A 22,759-nucleotide genomic window follows, 5' to 3' on the forward strand; every position below is an offset into this window, starting at 1 on the left:
GAAGCACCTTCCTAGCTGCTTTGTAGACATATCCCTAAAGACTAAGAATGTCTCTAAATATACCCTGTTTCATATTTTAGTTGTCATAAGTGGAAATTTAAACAATGTTTTGGTTATATAACGTTTTATAAGTGTTACTATAAAGGGACATTATTGGATTGTCATATTTAAAAATAAATTTTATCTGTATTAACATTAGATTATTAAAACTGAAAATTTTAAAATGACCTGTATTATTTGAGATGTTTAATAGCTACCACTTTCACTTGGGCTTGTAGTCCGTTTCACTGGTTGTTCTGTGCTAGTACAATGCTGTGTTGTTTTGGTTGCAAATAGTGCTTAAGAATATTTAAACTGAAGTTAAACTTCATATTAGATTTTAAGCAAAAATGAAATATTTCTATTGAAAAGGTATTTTTCAAAACCTCTTAACCTGAACTTTGGGCTTGAAGTATCCAGTCTGTGTCCTTTTAAAAGAATTCCTTACAGTAGCCCATAGTTGACTAATTGTTACATCATTTTAACAGTCGCGTTGAATTGAAAAGATTGTGTGAAATCTTCACAAGGATGTTTGCTGACCCTCATAGCAAGGTATGTTTTATTTTTTTCTTTTGATATTCCTCTGTTTACTTGTAGTCAGCACATTGAAATCTCGTAGATTAATACTACAGAACAATTTCTGTAAATGATATTAGTAAGTATTCATTTGCACACTTAAAATATTTGCCATAAAGGTATATTATAAGCATTGAATTGTGAGAGGTAGTCATATGAGTTATTTAGGAGCTCTTTGCAAACAGGTGGTGAGGCATAGGTATGTGTTCTTAATTTTCACTGATAGTGTTAATTGGTAGAATGTAAGGAAACTGGTGCTTTGATCCACTTAATTTGAGATTTGAAACAAGTTCTTTTTCTTTTATTGATACAGGATAATTGAGATAAAGTAAATACTAATTTATTGTATGTAAATAGAAATTTATTCAACATTTAGAGAGTGTTCAACATTCTTAAATATTCTTATAAGCTCATAGTGTTTCTTGCAAAGGTAAAATGAAAAGTGATTCTCACTCAGGTATATATTGAGTTGATCTGATGCAAGAAATATTTCAGTTAAATTGTACAAAATGAGGCAGATTAGGAACCCCAAGTGTATATTTCAGATGCTTTCTAGCTTATATGTTTTTGAGTGATAATGCATTATAGTGTGTGTCTTCCTTTATTCTCATTGATAAATGACTGGTTGGAAATTAAGGCTCTACAGATAGTTTATATGGTTATTAATATTTAGTAAAATACACGTAAAGAATATATTGCTATCAATAATAAAACAATATCATGTTTTGTTCACATTATATGACTTTTTACCAGGCAAATATGAACCAGTACCTCATAAATCAGGATGACATTGTAACAATTATAATATTCTTTTGGGTTTCTAAGAGCAATTTTAACTAGCTTATTTTACTGAATCTCCACTTGTGCGTTATATTTTCAGTTTTGGTTGTTTGCCCTCTCTCTCTCTCTTTCTTTCTCTCTCTCTGTCTCTCAAGTAGATGGACCACTGTGCCTTATTTAATGCTCCATTAAAGAACTTAAAGTGAAATGTCTCAGACAACTGGGCACAGCAGTACAGTTGCTGATATGAAATAAATATAAAACATTTTTAAAACTTCATGTTTATTTATAATTTAGGGCTTATCTTGAATTGTAGGTATTCTGCCTATTGAAAGTAATAGGTACTCATTTTGTCTGAGATAACTTCTGTCAATCTGTCAGTATTGATTAAGTGATAGCAAAACACTCATAAAGTTTCACAGCAAAACAGAAAGTAGTTCATCTCAGTATTTTACAACTCTACTATAAATGTGTCAACTGATGGCTGCTGCTAATAGAATACTGAAAAATGCCCATAAAAATGTTAATGTACACTTGATAAACCTTCAGAACTGGGTGATATGTTAACTGTACTGAAATCCTGACTAATTTAAAGTAACAGTAAAGCACCAAATTAACTTGTCAAATTTTGTCTGCTGTTTGCCCTTTTTACGGATAAGGCAGAGTAGTAGCCACCTGTGGCAAGATTAGAAATTTGGGAGTTTTGGGGTACACATGAGAACAGAGGCCTGAACATGAAGCGTAAAGGCCTTGAGGATCATAGGAAGTCAAGAGAGGAGGAAGCAGTGAAAAGGGAAAAAGTTGAAGAACAGATGCCCCAGAGAGATCAGGTGAACAGCCGGAAGTAGAAGAGGGGAGAAAGAGAGAATGACCCCCCCAAAAAAGTACTGAAAAATATAGAATTCCAGGAGATGGATAATGGTGGTGGGTACTGCTGAAGCAAAGCAGTAAATGTATGAGATAAGCATCTTGTGTAAACTTAAGCATTATTTTGCTTGGTCATGCATATACAGTTTTCTTTTAGCAATATCGATCTCTAGAGCATTTATGTAGATTCCATAAATATACCAATGTTGATGAAATGGCATATTGCTGATTTTTTGTCACTATTTGACTTGGAAGCTAGTTAATAAGAGTTTGGATTCTGGATTACAAACATTACATCAGTTCGTATATTGAACTAATGTGTGAAAATTTTCTTTATATTAAAAACTTTCTTTCCTTTGCAAAATATGCAGAATTAAAAGTATTCCAGCTTGAAATTGTATATGCGAAATATAGCATTTAAATTATTTCATGACAAGAATGTACAAAAAAACCAGAAGTGACATTATAAGCATGCATGACATCTTTTTTGGAATGAAGATTACTTTAAAATAGACACTGAGATGTCATAAAGAATTATCGCATTCCATATGTATATAATATGTCTCTTCTTTTCATGTTTACTGGACACATTGATATAACACGTTTTGTTTTGTAAACTGAGGTATCATCCATATTATAACTAAACCAAAGTTTGTAACTGTACAGTAGTGATTTTAAAATATTTACAATTAGCTCCTAGTTCCAGTCACTGACTGTGTTGCCACCACTGGATATTACCAACCATTAATTGTCCAGCAGCGCATTTCACAGCAGGATACCCCAACTTTAAGCATCAAAGAGTTAATGGACAATTAGGTTTTTATATTTATGTGTGAGGTGACCATATAAAATCTTTTCCAAGAGTTTTTCTCCCAGCTTCTACAGGAATTATTATGACTACAGTATGTAAAGGTGTGAATGTCTAATTTTTTTTAATGTGTTCCAGTACGTCTTTAACCTAAGTACAGTAACTCCTCGTTTAACATTGTAGTTATGTTCCTGAAAAAGGCGACTTTAAGCGAAACGATGTTAAGCGAATCCAGTTTCCCCATAAGAATTAATGTCAATAGGAGGGGTTACGTTCCAGGGAAATTTTTTCACCAGACAAAAAACTACACACAGTATAAGTTTTAAACAAACAATTTAATACTGTACACAGCAATGATGATTGTGCAGCTTGGTTGAGGTGGTGAATTTAGAGGGTGGTATATTTCCCAGCGAATGCCTTACTACTAAATGAAGAACTAGCAATCAGCTGAGTCCTCAAGGGTTAATACATTGTTGTTAATGTAGCCTCACACTCTACAACAGGGGTCTCAAACCCGCGGGCTGGGCTATTTTCTCCGGTCCGCCAGCTCCCCATGGCCCCCCCACCCCCTCCAGCATTTACCTAGAGTGGCTCCGGCTCGGCGCACACCGGGGACAGGGCAGGCTCCCTCCCTCCCTGCCTGCCTGCCCTGCCTCTGTCCTGCTCCAGGAAGCGACCGGGACCTGGGAGGGTGGAGGGGGGGGCACAGGGGTCTGTGTGTTACCCTGGCTGCTCTTCCAGGTACTTCCCCCGAAGCTCCCATTGGCCACGGTTCCCTGTTCCTGGCCAATGGGAGCTTATGGGGAGGTACTTGAAGGAGCTGCCAGGGCGACACACAGACCCCTGTGGCACCCCCTCCCCCAGGTCCCGGCTGCTTCCCAGAGTGGCTGGCCCGCACCCGCCCCCCAAACTCCTCCTGTAGCTGAGCCCCCTGCTGCACCCCACACCCCGACCCCCTTCCCTGAGCCCCCTGCCACACCCTGCACCCCTCCTGCACCCCAACCCCCTGCCCTGAGCCTCCTGCTGCATCCTGCACCCCTCCTGCACCCCCTGGGGGCAGGGAGGGGATGGAGTTGGGGTGGGGATTTCAGGGAAGGGGTTGGAATGGGGGCAGGGAAGAGGTGGGGAAGGAGTGGAGTGGGGGCAGGGCCAGGGCAGCAGGGGGGTGTGGTCAGTGGCACGGCCCTTGGGCCAGTGTGGCCCTCGTGGTCATTTGAGTTTGAGACCGCTGCTCTACAAGGCAGCACGAATGGAGGGAGGAGAGATAGCATGGCGGACAGAGATACACACCCTGAGTGTGGGAGAGAGAGATGCGCATTGCCCCTTTAAGTATGCTGACCCGACTCTAAGTACATTCCCTTTAAAAAGATCCGAAAGTTGAGACAGCAGATGCGGTCCTTCCATCCTGAGCCCTGTCCTGTCCCCACCCTGCTCCATATGGAGAAGGGGTAAGCGGGGGGCAGGAGTAGGGGGAAGAGGGACTCCCTGACATTAGCCCCCCTCTGCACAGCAAGCAGGAGGCTCCCAGGAGCAGCACATGGCAGTGGCGGGGGGGGGGGGGAGGGAGGGAGGGACAGCTGAACTGCTGGCAATTGGTAGCCTGCTGAGCAGCTGCTGCACAGAGAACTTAGGGGAGTGGTGAGCTGATAAGGGGGCTGCCAGTCCACCCTGGTTCCAGGCCCCACTAGCTAGCTGCAACTGGCTTGCTCTTCCTGCAAGCAGTGGACAAATCAGGCAACTGTCAAACAACATTGTAAGGGAGCATTGTACAGTTTTAAATGAGCATATTCCCTAATTGATCAGCAGGTAACAACGTTAACCGGGACGACTTTAAGTGAGGAGTTACTGTACAAGGAATTGCATAGGGAAAAATTAATGTTGTGGTGTTCTTCTGGAAAAAAAAATTGGTTTTAAGGAGAAAAATAAACGGGAGCAAACCAACTACTTATTTCCAAACTATTCTAAGAACAGTTAGAAACATAATTTTAAATTTACTGTGCAAGTTTGAAATACCTTTTTTATTTTTTGTGTTTTTTTCTTCCATACAGGAACTTTGCATTGATGGCAACTAATTTGTGTGTTTTTATCTTTTTCCCCCTTTTTTCTTTTTGCATGCTGTCCCCTGTGTTGGAACTCTCTTTAGAGAGTAAGTTGGATCAATATTTGCTGGAAACCTAACCTTATTGCATGATTGTGAAATTAACGCTTTTTCTCTATTTTTTTCCTCCCCCAAAGAGTTCATGCAGTGTCAAGCCTTTCGCAATTCATATAGAATTATGCGTGGTAATGTTTTGAGATGTGTTTTTTCTACTAATGAACTGACCTTATTTGGTTATGCACTCCTGTTCTACATTGTGGTGATTGGCGCATCTGAAACTTAATTCATTTTAAAGAAAGATCTCAATTATACTTATTTTTTCTTACAGTATCTGTTTATTTCTCCACTATCAACATGTGATTAAGATGACTGATTTCAGAATTTAAAATTGAATCATGAAAACAAAGACTGTATCTAGAGAAACTATAGCATGTGTGGATTGTTCCCACTATAATTAAAGTTTGAATTCTAGCTTCCACTCTAATCTCACTCTTTTGTTTTGATGCTCATAAAAGTTTCTCAAACAAATTGTCCATGCTTTGTCTCAGATTCAGAGGTGTGTGGGTTTTTAGTTTTAGGGTTTTTTGGGAGCCTTGGGGGGGAGACTTAGACAAGACAAGGTTTGAAGATAATTCATTAAATTTAATATGAACATTTATTTTGGGCAATCTGAGGTGCTCTATGAGCATATAAATGTTTAACCAACTTATTCAGCCTGCAGATTTCAGTATAAGAGGTACCAAACCAAATAACTCCAGATCAAGAAATTTATGAACTCCTGTGACAAAGAAGGCAGAGTTTGTCAGCTCCTGGCTCAATTTCTTAATCTTTAAAAACCACAAAAAAAAAATCCACAATTAATTGTTATGATGGAGTATCAAGCACTCAGAAGTTAAGGTTTCCCATAATAGTTGTCTGTGCTTTATATGTGTTGTGTTTCATATTTCTGTTTGCATTGTTAAATGTAAATATTAGAATATTATTCTTATTAACAACTACTATTCTATAGGGAGATCTGGTAGTGACCGCTGTATTTAATTTGCGTTAAACTTCTCATTATAATAGATACTTGTGACCTTTTTGTTAAGAAGCTCATAACACTTCCATTGTTTGCTGCAGGCCTTTGAAAGCCTTTGTGTAGAGAAGTCTGGCTTTGGCCCTGCACCTGCCTCAGTTTTCCCTTCTGTCATGTGTCAAACAAAACACCGTATCTCATGTTTTCACAATACTGCTTCCTCTTCTGGGTGTGGCTTAGTACCATAAAATAATATACACAATCTTCTAGCCTTCTTTTATGGGTTCATTTAGTCCATTCAGTTTATAATGGGCTTTGAGATCCACATAACCCTCCATCTTGGCTTAAAAGTTCTTCCTGTCCTTTACCCGGGCTTCCCCTTCCTAACAGACCTCAACGTTCTAAATCCTTTACATTTCTTTCTCCCTGCAGGTCCCTCAGCTGACGCTTGTCCCTCAACAAGCTGGTACTGTTCTTGCAGTTCTCTCTTCTAGGCCTTTTGTCTGGGAGCTCTGAAGAGTTGTCACCTCCCCAGCAAGCTTTTTTTCCATACTCTGACTGAATTCAGGCTGCCCTGATATTCCCCAGAAAACCTAGTTTCTAGTCAGATTCTCCCCTAATGGTGACCCCTTATGCCTTTCTCTTAGGGGAGGTAACCTAAGCCTAGCACAGTTGAGGCTGAGTCAGAATCCTCTTAAAGGGCCAGCGTACCCTGTGACAGTATTATAGTATGCAAATTTAGATTCTGCTAACTGGTAGCAAAAGAGGTATCTACCAAAACAGTAATTTTGACTTTTTTCCAGTAGTCCCTTATAAAATTAATTTCTTACTTTTCTATGACGTCCAACAAACTGAAATATGCATCTTGTCCTTATGAAAGGACATTTGATGTAACAGTGTGCTTGATTTTAAACTTAATTGTGTGTGTACATATATGTATTTACAAGTAGTAAGACAGAGCAAATAATTTTGTGACTATCTTTACATTATTTCTTCAACTTCAGAATAACTGAACTTGAAAATTCACATGCACTGTACGACATGGATCTTGCTTCACAAAGATCAGTCACAATTTTCTTTGAGTTTTCCCCCCCAACCAAGCTTCTTCTTTTTTTTTTTTTTTTTTAAGGAAGGAAACTCAGACAAAACACTTAATGTAATGTCATGGTTGAGAATTGAAAATGTACAAAAGCCAAGAAATTGAAAGCTATAATTTCCCCAGCAATTCTAACTCTATCACACTGCATGTATATAATGGTATAGATGTGTACACAGCAGTACAAAATATTAAGTATGTGCTGGTGTCAGATTTATAGTTGATGTGGAAACCATAACTTCATAAACTCCTTTTGTACATTTAATTCTCAAGCATGACATTAGCAGAGTTTTCCCCTTCCCTCACATTTAATAAATTGGGCTAGATGAATTCTCCATTGGTAAAAGGAGAGGTAAATTTCACCTCCCTTCATCATGAAGGGCCATACCAGCAACAGGAAAATTCATCCCCTTGGAAAGGACATAAGAATTGCCATACTGCATTAGACCTGAGGTCCATTTAGTCCAGAAACCTTTCTATGAGGGTGATCAATGAGCTTCAGAGGAAGGTATTAGAACCATGCAGTGGGCAGATGTGTGGTAATCTTTCTCCAACATTAGGTTTCATCCTTTTCTATAGTTAGATACTGGCTTAAGTCCTGAAAAATGTTATTTAATATCCCTTCTGTAATTTATCATAAACTATGACAATTCCAGATATTCTTGCTGTCTGTAGCAATGTCCAGTATCCTTTCCTTTTTTCAGTCTTGCTAAATTCTTGCCCTCAACAGTTTTGTGTGGCAATGAGGAAAGGCAGGCAGTGTTTCCATGGAAGCACTCCCTCCTTTAGGGAACAATAGTTTTAACCTGTGCTGTGTTCCTTATTTATTCCCCTGGCTATAGTGGGAATGCACCAAATCAATAAATGCCCAAATCATAGTGTCTAATACCTGGTCTACAACGTCAACACACCTTTTTGGGGTTGGCTGTGTTTCCCCTAGCAAAAAAAAAGTTGTGTTCAACCATTGCTGTTAAACCATTTTCTGAGACCAATGGAAGCTGGTGTAGACTAATGAATTTCTACAATGCAAAACAAAAAAAAAGGTAGTGTTAACATACGGTTAAGTTTGAGAAACAAACATTCAGAAGTCAGGTAGTTCCAAATATTACAGCTGAGAGAACAATCTTAATTCAGCCATGTTGCACATCCTATCTATATATAGATATTTATATTTACAAACAGAAATGCTACTTTAAGGGTGTTATTTAGATTCCAAAGTTAAATGCTCAAAAGTTAGGAAATGCCTGATGTAAGGTTAACCATAACCCCTTAATTTTTCCTCCTTGGGCATCCATCCTGTGCACTGAGGCAGGGGTCCTGGGGGTCGGGGGAGTGGAGTATGGGATCAAGTAATAAAGGACTGTGGATAAAATTTTCAAAAGCACCCGAGTCCCATTTTCTAGAGTTTTTATAAGTCTATGTAGAAATTTAAGGCCCATGGATTATCAAAATTTCAAATTACAATTTTACCCTTACTATAATGTACATGTACAGGGAGCAGAATTCCCCAATTGATGTTAAATATCACATTTCTGAACTTTTGCATGCTCAACTTTGCAGTTGAAGTAACACTCTTTAAAATAGTTTTTTGTAGTAATTTTCTAGGTTTGTTGTTTTGTGTTTAAAGAGGAAAAAGGTAAAGATGGGCAACTGGAGCTCTGTGTTGGGCCTGGGGGGAGACCAGCTTGGCCCTCTTACCACCCTTTTCCCCACTATAGCTATTTTGACAGCTATTTTGGTATTCCCAGGGATGTGTGCACTGCTGCAGTGGTAGCATGGGTCCAGCTCTTTAGAATGCTCATGTTCTGTTATTTTGACATGTTGCCAAAATATTCCTGAAGAATGCAAGTGACAGCAGGGAAATAGTGATATTTTAACGGTTGGTATTTCAGCCAAATCTAATGGAGTTTCTGGGACAAAGAAAAGGCACTTGGAAAGCCCTGTTACAAATCCAGTTTGCTTATAGTTATATGTAACTCAGACAGATTAATTGACATAATTTGATCATTTGACTTTCCAGTACTACTGTTTGGAGATTTGTATATCCAGATACAATAATTCTACAAAACACATTTAGAATGGCCTACACAGAAATCTGTGTGCTATTGCTTATGTGGAATCAGAGTTAAAGTCTTGAGCTTGATAGCTTATTTTCTTGTTTTCAGAGCCCTGGAATTATCAGTGGGTAGGAGTGCTGGGTGTGGGGATCTTCTAATGTGGTTCTTGAGTAACTGCCCGACCAGGAGCAGCACTGGAGTAATGTTCAGCCTTCACCCAGTGAGAGAAACATCAAGGACAATAGATGGAAGGGAGGAGAATATACCCTACAATATTTCATTTTAGAGTGGGAAGAAAATGTTTTCTCTTGAGGAACCTTTTACCTATTTGGGACAGGAAGATGGTTTTTAATAGTTAAAATATTTAAAGTAGTCCTGAAGATTATACTGTTTGGTGTCTGTAGGATCCTGAGAGAATTTGAATGTATATGGCATCCAGTGCCTATTAATCAAGTGCCAGCCTCAAATACCTAATAACGGACACTTGTAAACTAATCATATGGATTTGCACCTTTAGTGTGTTGGGCATATTTACCTTAATGACCTTATGACATCGGTGTTAAAAGTAATTTTAGTGAACTTATGCAGCAGTATGTGTTATGGCCTAGATTAGGCTGGAATTCTGGCAGAATACATACCTTTGAAATTGTATATCTAGAATATGTATGTTCCACTCCAGCATAAGCACACACAAATCCAAAAGCTAGTGAAAGATCCTAAAAAGAAAAATAATGCCACCTAGCGGTAAATTTTATATACAGACACTTAAAAAAAAACAAAAAAACCCAACCCTAAAATACTTCTTGATCTTAAGGTTGTACTATAAGTTTAGAAATTTGTAAAAAAAAAAAAAAAAAAAAAATTGTCATCCACACTCACATTTGGTGCAGTTTGCAATGTACAAATTGACAGAGGGTACATCTACACTGGATAAAAAAGTGCAGCAGCAATTCTCAGCCCGGGTCAACTGACTTAGGCTCATAGGTCTTGGGCTAGTAGAGCTGAAAATAGTGTAGATGTTCCCACTCAGTCTGGAGCCCAGGCTCTGAGATCCTGGCTGAGTTTCAGAGCCCAGGCCCCAGCCCAAGTGGGAACATCTGTGCTGCTATTTTTAGACTCAGAGCATGAGCCCCACAAGCCCAAGTCAGTTGACCTGGACTCTGAGAATTGCTGCTATGGGGGGGTGGGAGGGGCACCATGCAGCATAAATGTACTCATAGATCATTTTCATGAATATTTGCTTCCCAACACCACTCTTCCAAAATGTCATAGATAGTAGCTAATATGTTTTTAGAAAGATTAACATTCCATATATTTCCAAAGGACATCATAATCAGAAATGTACTGCCGTTTTTCCTCTACTGGTGTGAATAATTTGTTTCAGAATGCTGCAAGAACAGAGGAGCCTGTTCCATTCTCCAAATCTTCTGTGGAAAGGAACAAGCATTCTCTTGATGCAGATCTCCACAGCTCATATTTTAATTAAGCTTTCTGTGGCCTCTTTGCTTTTTTTAAAAAGAGAAGCCAATTTTATTGTCAACGTAGAACTGACTTAATTACATAAAGCTTGAAGTGGAAAGAATTTTAAAATTAAAAAATAAAGTTGTGCCAGCCATCACAGTAAACATTTCTTTACCCAATGATACTGCATGGAATAGCTAATTGTCAAACTTCAGCTGAAGTTGAATAGCAATATTCTCTTGTATCACGGAGACCAATGAAAAGCAAGACAGATTGTTTTCCTGCTTGGCTGCAAATCACTGCCTCTGTTTGCCTTTGATTCCCCTACTGCTTTCTTCATCATTTGTGAGTTCAACACAGGTCAATGTCATTTCCTTTTCTTCCCCCCACCCCTCTCTCTTTTTTCCCTTCTCTGCCTCCTTTAGGTGTTCAGCATGTTTTTGGAGACCTTGGTCGACTTCATCCAGGTCCATAAAGAAGATCTACAGGATTGGCTGTTTGTGTTGTTGACACAGCTGTTGAAGAAAATGGGTGCTGATTTGCTTGGGTCTGTACAAGCAAAAGTTCAAAAGGCACTTGATGTCACAAGGTAATACATTGCTGACAAAAATGTGCATGCAATTTTGATTGGCACCAGAGTATATTCCCACACCTCTCTTACTGTACTGTAAGGATATTGGCCCCAAAACAGAATCTGTTGATGGCTTTAAAATGTAACAAATGTAATAATGGTGGTTTTCTAAATATCAGCTAATTTAAAGAATTCAGATTGTCCCGGCCGTTTTGAATGCTCAACATTGAAAGATGAATACAGAATCAGTTTTGTAGATTATGAAATGCACATCCTAGCAGGATTGGATTTAATAAGCCATACTCTCTTCAGAGAGTTTTAGTTTGTCTTACATGTTATCACATGTAATTGCTTGAAAGAAGTAGGATCTTTTGATATATGTTCTTTCTACGTTAGCTGAATATTTCTGAAAGTATGATATAGCATATCTACCCAGTGATTAAAACAAGTAGGCGTATATTGTAGTTTGAAAGGGAGATGAAGTTTTGATTAGTTAATATAGAGAGAGCCTTTAAGTTAGAGCGACCACCTCTACAGTTACTAAATGCATGCCCTGTGCAAGTAATGCATTTTGCCTGATTTCTTTATTTTGCAGGGAATCTTTTCCAAACGATCTCCAATTCAGTATTTTAATGAGATTCACTGTCGACCAGACCCAAACACCCAGCTTGAAGGTAAGAATTTACAAGTCTAAATTGCAAATGAAATATTTGTTGATAGAAATTTGCTTTCTCTTACTATTTGAATTTGTATTGTAAAAAAGGTTTTCACTTGGTGGATTTTGTTTTTATAAACTTTCAGACAGTCAAGCCAGTGCTGCAGGACCAGCTTCGCTCTTTTTGGAGCTCCAAGGTTTTTTGTCTGCATTATTGCCTTTTTTAACCCTATGTAAAAACTTTACAATGTTTGATAATTTTTATTTGTATGCATCTGTCTATGGCTACTAACCTTTGCAAGAAACTTTAAGCATGCAGATATTCAAGTTCAAATGATATACTAGTGTCAGAGCATTTGTTGCAAAAACAGCCCTGATAAGACCACACTTCAGTGAATACAGAAGCAACAAAAATATGGCCGCCTAACACCAAGCTGGTTATGCGAACTCACTCTATCAAGTCTTTTCTCATTTTATGTTTGTGATTTCCCAATCTTCTTTTCTGGATGTAGTTCTGACAATGAAGGTTTTTCCCTAAACTACTTTCATCTTGTAGGTTATGGGCATATTTAAAATTTAAATGTTAATATTAACACATGTACCTAAATTTTCATTCAAAACATATTACTTTTATATTTAGTGCATTATTTTATTTGTTAAGCTTTTCTAAAAGTAATGTGTTGCATTATATATGCACGCATTTTCACAGCTTAAGAATATGTTGACATAGAAATGGTGGTACAACCTAAAATTAACTGATTTCTGTAGGACGTGTACAATTAGAGAAAAGGTTGACTTTGGTATAAATGCTGTAAATCCTAATAAGATTTACAAATAAGGCAAATTGGGGAAATAACAAGCATATACGAAACTGGAATTTTCTGCTCTATCCTGCACGAAATTTTTTTACACAATTTGGAATGTTATGCAACATAACAATGCACAAGATTACACTTTTTTCCTGTACACAGTGGGGCTGAAGTCACATGCAAATACCTCATTTTTTTGTTTTTGTTTTTGTTTTTTGTTTGCAGCACAGTAAAATGTATACTATTACTCACTCTGAGGACAGTTCATACTTTGACTACTATTACTTTGTGGTGGTGTATTAAACAGCGGGTGCTATCTCATGATCTGATTAGAGTTGTTGAAGAAAACAGATGAAGTAGTAATGAAATCACACAATTTGTTCTGTAACATGTCCTTAAGACAGAGGTTTATTGCAAGAAGATTAATGCGTCGATTGCTGAGAGTTACTTTCTCCATAAAATTCTGATGTAATTACTAAAGCACGATATGCTCCCTTTTGTGAAGCTTATGCTGTAGATTTGAAAGAAAGCATGGACTTCCGGTATGAGGATGAGGTCCAAAGAGTGGAATTCCTTAAAGAATTGGAGCCAGAGCTTAAGACTGAGGAAGCCAAGGCCAAGACCATTCTCCTGATGACAGAGAAGAAAGTTTAAAAAAAAAGACTGATTTAGGGAACCAATATTGAGCAGTTATCATAAAGATTCATCAGTGTTAGAGAAATCTTATATTTCTCTAATAGAAGTTGGCTGGAGAAGCCACCTCTTTCTTAGAGCTGTGGCTTCAAATGATTGTCTCAATAGGAGTAGTTTCAAACAGATTTTTAAAGAATTTTTTAAATATTGCCTTTTTTGTAAAGTGTGCCATTAACAGGCAATAATCTTGTCTTCAAAAATCCAAGAACTTATCATACCCCATTCCCTACCCCTCAACTTCTTCCTAAAACTTACTACTATCACTGAAGAGCCAGAGAACATACTTATTAGAAGTAATCAAAAATGTAATATAGTAATAGTGTTAAGGATTCTACCTACCTGTGTTAGTATTTTGTACTGGTACCGATCCCCATAGTACCAGAGTGCTTCCTAGGGTTAACTGGATTGGCATAGCAAGATTCCTTTTGAACTTGATGGAGTCCAGCTCTTCTCCCTTCTCTGGTTTTCAGAAACTCTTCTTGAAGGGATGGTTATGTACCGGTGAGAGGGAGTGGACTTTGTTGGAAATATCATTCTTGTTATGATGGCAAAACTATATCCAAGAGGAAAGTCTTTTAGCATGACCTACTTGTGATCAGATTCTGGATAGCTCATCTCTTCTGGAATTTGTTTTACAGCCATATCTCCCTGAGCCAAGAGTGCCTTGACTGGCTCACACACCGTGTGTCCTGGACTTTGTGTTCTGTGTTTTGTTCAAAGGAGCACAGCTGTCTCCATGGTTCATAGCTATATGGTTTCTGTTGAAGCTGGGACATGACCCATTAATGGCTTTGAAAATTAGAAGCAGGACCTTGAACTGGCCTCAGAGGTAGACTTGGCAGCCAGTGGGAGATCCAGAAAACAGGAATGATGTGCTTCTGCAGACTCAGTCCAAGTAGGAGGCAAACAGCCAGGTTTTGTACCAGCTAGTGTCTTTACAGTATTTTCACATTCAGCTTCACATACAATGAATTAAAGAAATACAGTTTGAAGGTGACAGATACATAAAAAATACTGGCCAGGTCTGGAAGGAAAAAATTAAGGTTTTTAGCAAATATTACTTGATCAGGGACAGTGATAAATCATGTAGGACCATTTTGGCAAATGCATCATGCTTATGTAGTAGTTTGAATAGGATTTTAATCAAATAAATAAAATGCATGACCAGGACTACTCAGTGTATTTACTTTACCTCTAAGTAAGTTGTTTTCCCAGATTGAAGTTTTGAGAGAGGAGCCATTCTAGTATGCTTTTATGGATTTATTACAAAAATAAGAAAACAAATACAAATAAGTGATATATGTTACTAATTAATTTACTTCCTATTTCTCTAAACTAATCTAATCTAACACAGTGCAATGATCAGCTCAAGATTACAATTGAAATACAGTCAATAAATCAGTGGTTCAATTTATCTGGCTCCTCCCCAGTTACTATAATGATTAATTAAATCAATGTATAAGATTAATAAAAGAATAACTTCAGTACTTCACAAGAAAATTAAAGACAAAAACCTTTCTTAAATCCAATCAATTGAGCTAAGAGCTTGCTAAAGACAGAGGCGGACTCTTGTTTTAAGGAAGTATAGCACTTAGAATGATTTCTGTGTAGTTTCCCACTTTAGTGTTCCACCTTAAGTTTCTCTGAACGTACAACCTGTGTTAAAAACTATTTACTTAGCTTATTCCCCTTTCTACACTAATAGTGTCTGTTGTCTTCCTGACACTGTTACATAAATGCAAAAGTGATTCTTAAATCAAGCACTTAGCAGTTTTGGAGCTTGTAACCCAAACTAACTTTTTGTACTAATAAGATTTGTGTTTTTTAGTGTCTACCTGTAGAAACTGCTAGTGACACACACATACAACCCTGTCTTTACTGGAAAGTTGGAGAATTCAGACATTTCTAAAAATCTAAACGAAAACACTTTCACATCATTGGCGTCTTAGAGTCTCTAAATCATGTGGTTGATTTTAGTTGAGAATTAGTTGTTGCAAATAACTTCAGCTTGTTTTGCATGTGGGGAAGTAACTTCAGGCTTTGTTTAACTCAGGGGTCTTAAAGACGTGGCTGCCCGCAGAGTTATTTCCTGCGGCCTGCCATAGGCACCGACTCCACCGGCAGCCAAGCTCTCCTCCCTGCCCCCTGTTTGGCAGCACTTAAGACTTTCCAGGAGGGAGGAGCGGGGATTCGGCACACTCAGGGGAGGAGACAGGGCTGGGGTGGAGATTTGGGGAAGGGGTTGGAATGGGGGTGGGAAAAGGTGGGTCAGGGGCAGGGCCTCATAGACTAGATGAGCAGTCTGAGGTATGAAGTTCAGCATGTTTGATTCTTTGCTGTGAGTAGTTGGGAAGAATGTTCGTTAAAAGTGGCAACGTATTTTATATGAAAAGTTACTTTAAAAAGTTCCTGCCATTACAGCTATGTTGATAGACTGTTAGTGTAGATCATCATCAGTGTTACAGACCACATAAGGAATAGTTACAGCTGTTTATATTTTATTAAAACCCCTCTTCGCATTACAGTTTTAAAAAAATTAATACAGTGACTTTTAATAACATACTATATTATTCTTCATTTTTTTCATTTTTGACTATACTTTTGTATCGTTGTATGAAGAGGTTTCAGTGATGCAGCCCTCGGGTCAATATACTCGTCCTCATGTGACCCTCATGGTGATTTGAGTTTGAGAACCCTGGTTTAACTGATTATTAGGGTCTTTCTCTTCCCCTTGTCTGGTCCAAGGAAGAGAGCAGGATACAACTTCAGGTGTCGTTCGTGTGAGAGCCTCCACCCCTCCCTTTCTTTCCATATTCTTAGTCTTTTGAGGGTTCAATGTCCGCTTGCTTCGCCTCAGGGACAATCCATGTTCAGTTAGAGATTTTAACATGTTGGCTGTACTCATCATGGACCAATAATTTTTCTCAATCGGAGGTCAGAGTACAAGATTCCAGTCTGAGGTGAATGCTTTCTTGCAAAATTTCTTGGTGACCACAATCAGATGTCCTCTTCGTGAGCAGGACATGTAGAGGACCACATGAGAAGGGATTGGTAACATATTTCCACTTAAGCCAGACATAAGTGTGTTAATTGTTTAAAAATAAGTAATGGCTAGTCAGCATTACACATTCCCACATATTGTCATTATAGTAAGCATAGTGAGGGGAAAGGGGCTCTGAGAGGTAGGGGCTCAGTCTAGGGTTGAGTTTCAGCCAGCTACTCTTTATCCAAGAACTGATCTCTTGTGTAGGTATTGTGACATATAAATAATGGCATTTTTTGAATCTGTAGAAAGAGATACACAACTTAGTGCTGCCAGTATTTAGTTGGCAACAGAGCCAATGACATCTCATCTGTGGCCTCATGTGGAACGCTATTTGTTAAATGCTCTACAATAGTTTAAAATGCAGCTTGTTTATGTATGAGTAATTACAATATTATGGAGGTGCTGGTAACAGCTTCCTGATTATTATTATTTATTTGTATTACCATAGTGCCTAGGAGCATTAGTCATGGGCCAGGATCCCATTGTGCTAGATTCTGTACAAAGAACAAGAATATGGTCTCTGCCCTAATGAGCTTACAATCCAAATATAAGACAGGAGACAACAGATGGATACGGACAGATCATGGGGGAGCACAAGGAAACAATAAGACAATATTGGTCATTGTGATAGGCGGTGGTCTTAGAATACCAGTAATAGTTGTCAAGTTTTTTGTAGGCATCACATCAAAGGAGAGTTTTAAGGGGGAATTTGAAGGAAGATAATGAGGCAGCTTTGCATACAGGGAGTGTCTACCACAATTGAGAGGTGGCATGGTAAAAAGCATGAAGGTACTTGTTCGGGGGGGCGGGGGAAGTATTTAAATTTGAGTTGAGCTTTGTACTTAAAGCAAGCATGTGAGGAATACACTGTCTTCCCCAAACCTACAGTATATAATTCTTTCAATACTGAATGAATTATCTGAGAATAAAATTTAATTTGAAATTGGGTTCTTTACAAAATGTAGCACTCTTATATACGTGTGCATACATTTTTTGGGAGGGGTGGGGGGGGTCCAGAATGATCTCATGTCAGGAGTTGTATGTCTATCAAAAATTGGAAGAGAGGTGAATATTGCATAGATATGGTACAATGGGTAGTATGTTTTTTTTTCTTCAATAAAATTTTAGATTCTTCTTCAGGTGATGTCCCTATGGGTGCTCCACTTCAGATTCATATGCCTGAACATGGAGCCCCTGTGCTGATGAGTGAGAAAAGACTCTTGGTACAAGAACCTTGCCTGTCTCTAGTATCACATCACCCCTTGGTAATGGGACGTTCTCTGGTACACTCTAGGGCAGACATACTCCATATTTCAATGCCCCGTCTTCTTCCTCCCCTCTAGAGCAGCAGTTCTTAACCGGGGGTCCATGGCCCCCTTCGGGGGCTGTGAGCAGGGCCACATGAGACTGGTTCGGCCCAGGGCAGAAAGCCAAAGCCTGAGCCTTGCTGCAGTGGGGCTGAAAAATAGTTGTGACGCAGGTGGGCCCTGGAGTTTTTATACCATGTTAGGGAAGGGGCTCAGAAAGAAAAAGGTTGAGAACCCCTTCTCTAGTAAATGACGAGGGCAGCTCCTCTGACCCTCCAATTACTGTCCAGTGTTTGCTCAGTTATCAACCTAGAGCTCAGTCTCTTGACACTTGGTCTGTGAGGGAAACTTCAAGGCATGGGTCACCTTGCACTCTTCCTGGTTTGAACAACCATGAGTTACTCTCCCTGCCCCCTCCCTTTCCTATATAGGGAAATAGTCGTTTTAGGATCTGTGGGCAGCCTATATGGAGCAACTCTCCAGAGCACCCAGTCCCACTTGTGGGGAGCATCAGAGAAGACATCATGTATTCTTCTCTGTCAGCCTCTCCAGGAATAATCCTTTGAGGATCAGGAAAAAAGGGCTAATGAGGAAGCTGCAGTACAGACTAACATCTCTTCCTCTCCACCCTGTGATGCAATAATGCTTTCACCGGCATCGTATGCAGATAATGTCAAGCAGTTCCAGGAACTGATGGGGAAAAAATTCATATCCCTTTGGACTCGTGAGATCGAACACAAACTAAGAGTTGTTCTCCATACTGCCTCCTCTGGTAGGTTAGCCTTATCTGTAAACATGGCTTTGCTGGAACCAGCCAAAATCACTTGGTAAACCCCAGCTATTGTACTCCCAACTTGTAAGAGGACAGATGAGAAATACTATGTTCCTGCCAAGGGTTATGCGCTCCTGTTCATGCACCCAGCCCTGAACTCACTGGTGATCGATGGTGTGAACGAATGAAATAGACAGCACTGCTCTAGATCCACACCACAGGACAAGGATCAATAACAGCTAGACTTGTTTGGCTCCAAATGTTGCTCTTCTGTGTTGTTACAATTTAGAATAGTCAATTATCAAGCCATACTCACAAAATATAATTACATTAATTATGGAAAGATCAATTTTTTTATTGACCACTTACCACAGAAGCAGTGAGAGCAATTTCAAGTGATCATCACAGAGGTACAACTGTTGGCAAGGACTTCGTTGCAAGCCTCCCTGGATACATCTGGTATCTCGATACATAGTGCCTCGATCTAGATGTATGGTGATTATAGATACTCACGGTATCTCGCATCAAGCTAGCTCAAGTATAAATAGTAGTATAGCCACGATAGCATGGGCAGTGGAAACAGAAGCACAGCTAAGCCATGCCAAGTACAAACCCATCTAAAAAAAGTGGATATGTACTTGGCAGGGCTCAGCCATGCATCTCCTGTTGCTACCCGTGCTGCCGCGGGTACACTAATGTTTATACTTGCACTATCTCAGTGAGAGCTAGCTTAAATACGTGTACACAAGCAGGGGAATCACTCCCCTAGCCTTAGCATCGATCCCTTGAAAGGACTTAAAACCACTAGATTGGTGGAAAGTTCCATACGTGGTCTGCACAGGAGTCCCCTTCACACTGCCTCCCCCCACAGTGACCATAGAAATAGATGCACACACTAATAGGATGGGCAGCGCATCTTCATTCATACCATTGAAGACAAATATACTGCTTAGGAATCTACTCTCCATATCAACTTGGTGAAGCTCAAAGCAGTCAAATATGCATGCAAATATTATCCAGCTATGATCAAGAGGCAATCCATCAGAATTATGACAGACCAACAGGACCAGCATTGACTACATAAGTCACCAGGGAGGAGCAAGATCCTCTTTTTATGTAGAAGCTCTAAAGCTGTGGAACTGGTGGGAACTGGTGCATTGCCCATCAAATCTTCATCTCAGCCATACTTACCAGGTCTCCAGAATACTATAACAGACAAACTGAGCAGGTACTTCTGCCAGGATCACAAATGGGAACTCACTTAAGGGGGAGATAACTTATTTGGGGCTATCTGGGAATAGATCTCTTCACCACTGCCACCAACAGAAAATGTTTGCATCATCATGGCCAAGACAAATATTGTTCCTGTACTTTGGTTCCCTTCCTCTCTCATCCACCATTACACTTAATAATGACTTGCTGGCTCAAGACTTGGGGAAAATTAATCTCAACCTCGCAGCACTCACCTTAAGGGCTGGCTTCTAAATGGCTCTTACCTTTTTGAAAGAAGTACAGGAGGTGTTGCTGAACAGTAGGAGGGCTCGTACTAGGAAAACATACCTGCAGAAATGGAAGAGATTCCACCAGTGGCATACCCAGTGGCATCTGTCCCCTGTTGACTATTCCCTATTACACATTCTGGATTATCTTTTGCTTTGAAGAACTCGGGTGTCTCTCTGAGTTCCATCCATTTAACAGTTGTCACAGCTTTCCATTGCCCAGTTGAAGGGTTTTCAACATTTGCTCACCATACCACATCTTGATTCATCAGAGGGTTAATGAACCTTTTTCCCCATGTCACTGAACCCACCCAAATATGGGATTTGAATCAGTTCTCTAATGAAACCACCCTTTGAGTCACTAGCTAGGTGTTCCTTTCACCACTTGTCCATGAAGAGTGCCATTTTGGTGGCTATTACCTCGTTTGGCAGAATCGAGCTAGGGACTCGTATGTCTGAGCCCGCCACACCATTTTTTGTTTTTATAAAGAAAAGGTACTTCTCTGGCCACAGCCTTAGTTTTTACCTATGGTAACCTTGGATTTCCATATCAGTCAGGATGTTTAGCTGCCACTTTTTATGCTAAGCCTCACCAGACTAGAGAATAAGGCACGCTTTACACCTTAGATGTCAAGAGAACATATAGTTTTTTTTATTTGGACAGGACTAAACCCTTTAGGGTCTCCCCAAGATTATTTGTCTCTTTCATGGACAGAGTTAAAGGGACCCCACTCTCACCCCAAAGACTGAGTGGTTTCTGGTTGAATTCTTTCTTTCTATGAGGTGACTAATGTCTGTCCTCCTCCTCAGATTATAGTCCTTTCTACAAAATCAGTGTTTGTCGCTATCTCTATTAAATGTTCCCATTGCAGAAATCTGCAAAGCTGCCATATGGGCTTTGATTCGCACCTTCTCAAAACATTACACTTTCATGCATGCCTTTAGGGCAGATGCTGCTTTTGGTACTGCTGTTCTTCAGCAGTTGTTGACTGCACTCCAAAGCACCCATCTCCTTTAGGGAGTACTGCTCAGGAATCACCTAAAGTGGAGCACCCATAGGGACATTACTCAAGGAAGAAGTTACTTACCTTACACAGTAACTGGAGTTCAAGTCATTTGTCTTTTGTCCTCGACTACCTGCCATATTTCCCCTCTGCTTTGGAGTCTTTGCTTTTGCGGGACTTTGTGGTAGAGAAGGAATTGAGGGTAGCTCGTCTGACACTGTCCTATATACCCTCAATAGAGGGCACAAGGTTAGCTAGGGCACATGTGCGGACTGAATTGGCACTACCAAAAGTCCCCAATCAAAAGGCTCAAAGGGAGCATGCCTGCCTGAAGTGGAGCACCCATAGAGACAAACATCTTGAAGAACTCCAGTCACTGTACAATGTAAGTAACTTATCTCTAATGGTCATCTTTTCTTGTTCTTCAACATAGAAAGTTTCCAGACACCAAAGAATAATGTTCTCTTTCAAAAAAAAAATTCATGAAGAACTAACCTCTTTCAAAATGACTGCCATCTTTTATTGTTCATAATGGGACTGAGGTCACAAGCTGCCCTTTCGATGGTTCCTACTTCTGCTCACCTGCTATTCAGTACTCCTCCCGGTCTGTAGACCACATAGGGGCCACCATCTTTCCTGGAGACAGTTTGACTCTACTTCCATTGGGAGTGCTTTTCTTCACAGTTTTTAACTGTTAGTAAACCTTATATCTTGTTCTTAGGAATTTTTGTGTACAGATAGCTGGGTGCATTTTTGCACCGTGTTATCATTGGTTTCTAATTGCAGCATCTGGTTTTAAAGGTATATATACATTTAAGATATCATTAGCAGATGGACACAGCAATGTCACAAAAATGCTCATTAGCCTTGTGGGGGAGGAAACAGTATATGCACACAATTATATTTGATTGGATATTAGAACGGAGATGTTTTGTTTTTAGTATGTGTTTTGAAATCTACATTTTGCAAAATATAAGTAGTTTTAAGATTTGTATCTCAAAAGGAAAAAATTTTAGCTGCCAGGTTCTCAACAGTATTTTCCTTTGATTTATGTATCAGAAAAAGCTTCAATTCTTGGGTTATGTGTAACTTCAAAGAAGGCAAGACTTAACAGCCAGCATGAGGGAGAAAAAATTAATATGGCTAAATTACATCTAGTTTCATTGCCTGCCACTAACATATTTGTCACTCAGTGCATTGACACACTTTATTTTTTATATATCTGAAATATTAGGATGACCAAGGGAAGCTTTTAAATGATCCAAGTTTATTCAGAACAGTTATCAGTGCAAGCCATAAACACATTTTTTAAAAAAATCTTTCAGATTTTACTGTGCACAATCTCAGATCTAGCACCAGAATTAATGGAGATAGAAACAGCTAAAAAGTTAAACCAGATCATCCAAATAATCACCCACCCCGTTTCCTTGTCTCATTTTTGCCTATTCATAAACACACTGGCATTCATTAATGTAATGAATTCCGTCAAAGAAAAGTGTGTGTACTGATTGCCATGTGTATTGTTGCTTGCTTACTGGCACTGCTTTATTGTAACAGTTATATTTCCCTTATGGTTTATTTTTAATAGGAAGATGTTTTACAAAAT

At 39.2% G+C, this 22,759-nt stretch overlaps 1 protein-coding gene across 46 annotated transcripts in view; it reads left to right on the forward strand.

Moving 5' to 3' along the window:
- Positions 1–22,759, forward strand: part of CLASP2 (cytoplasmic linker associated protein 2) — a 271,467-nt gene that overhangs the window by 196,667 nt on the left and 52,041 nt on the right. For 23 of the 46 annotated variants that reach the window (XR_012157456.2, XR_012157457.2, XM_073333055.2 and 20 more), the window contains 4 exons: positions 528–591; positions 11,223–11,386; positions 11,964–12,042; positions 12,170–12,220. Coding sequence is in view for 44 of the 46 variants with exons in the window: in XM_073333055.2 (XP_073189156.1) it covers positions 528–591; positions 11,223–11,386; positions 11,964–12,042; positions 12,170–12,220 (358 nt within the window). In the remaining 2 variants the exon portion in view is untranslated. The remainder of the gene's footprint in view (positions 1–527; positions 592–11,222; positions 11,387–11,963; positions 12,043–12,169; positions 12,221–22,759) is intronic. The other 23 variants (XM_073333027.2, XM_073333032.2, XM_073333038.2 and 20 more) reach the window with 2 other exon arrangements.

Source organism: Lepidochelys kempii, chromosome 2 (genome assembly GCF_965140285.1).
Source record: "Lepidochelys kempii isolate rLepKem1 chromosome 2, rLepKem1.hap1, whole genome shotgun sequence".
Taxonomy (NCBI): domain Eukaryota; kingdom Metazoa; phylum Chordata; order Testudines; family Cheloniidae; genus Lepidochelys; species Lepidochelys kempii.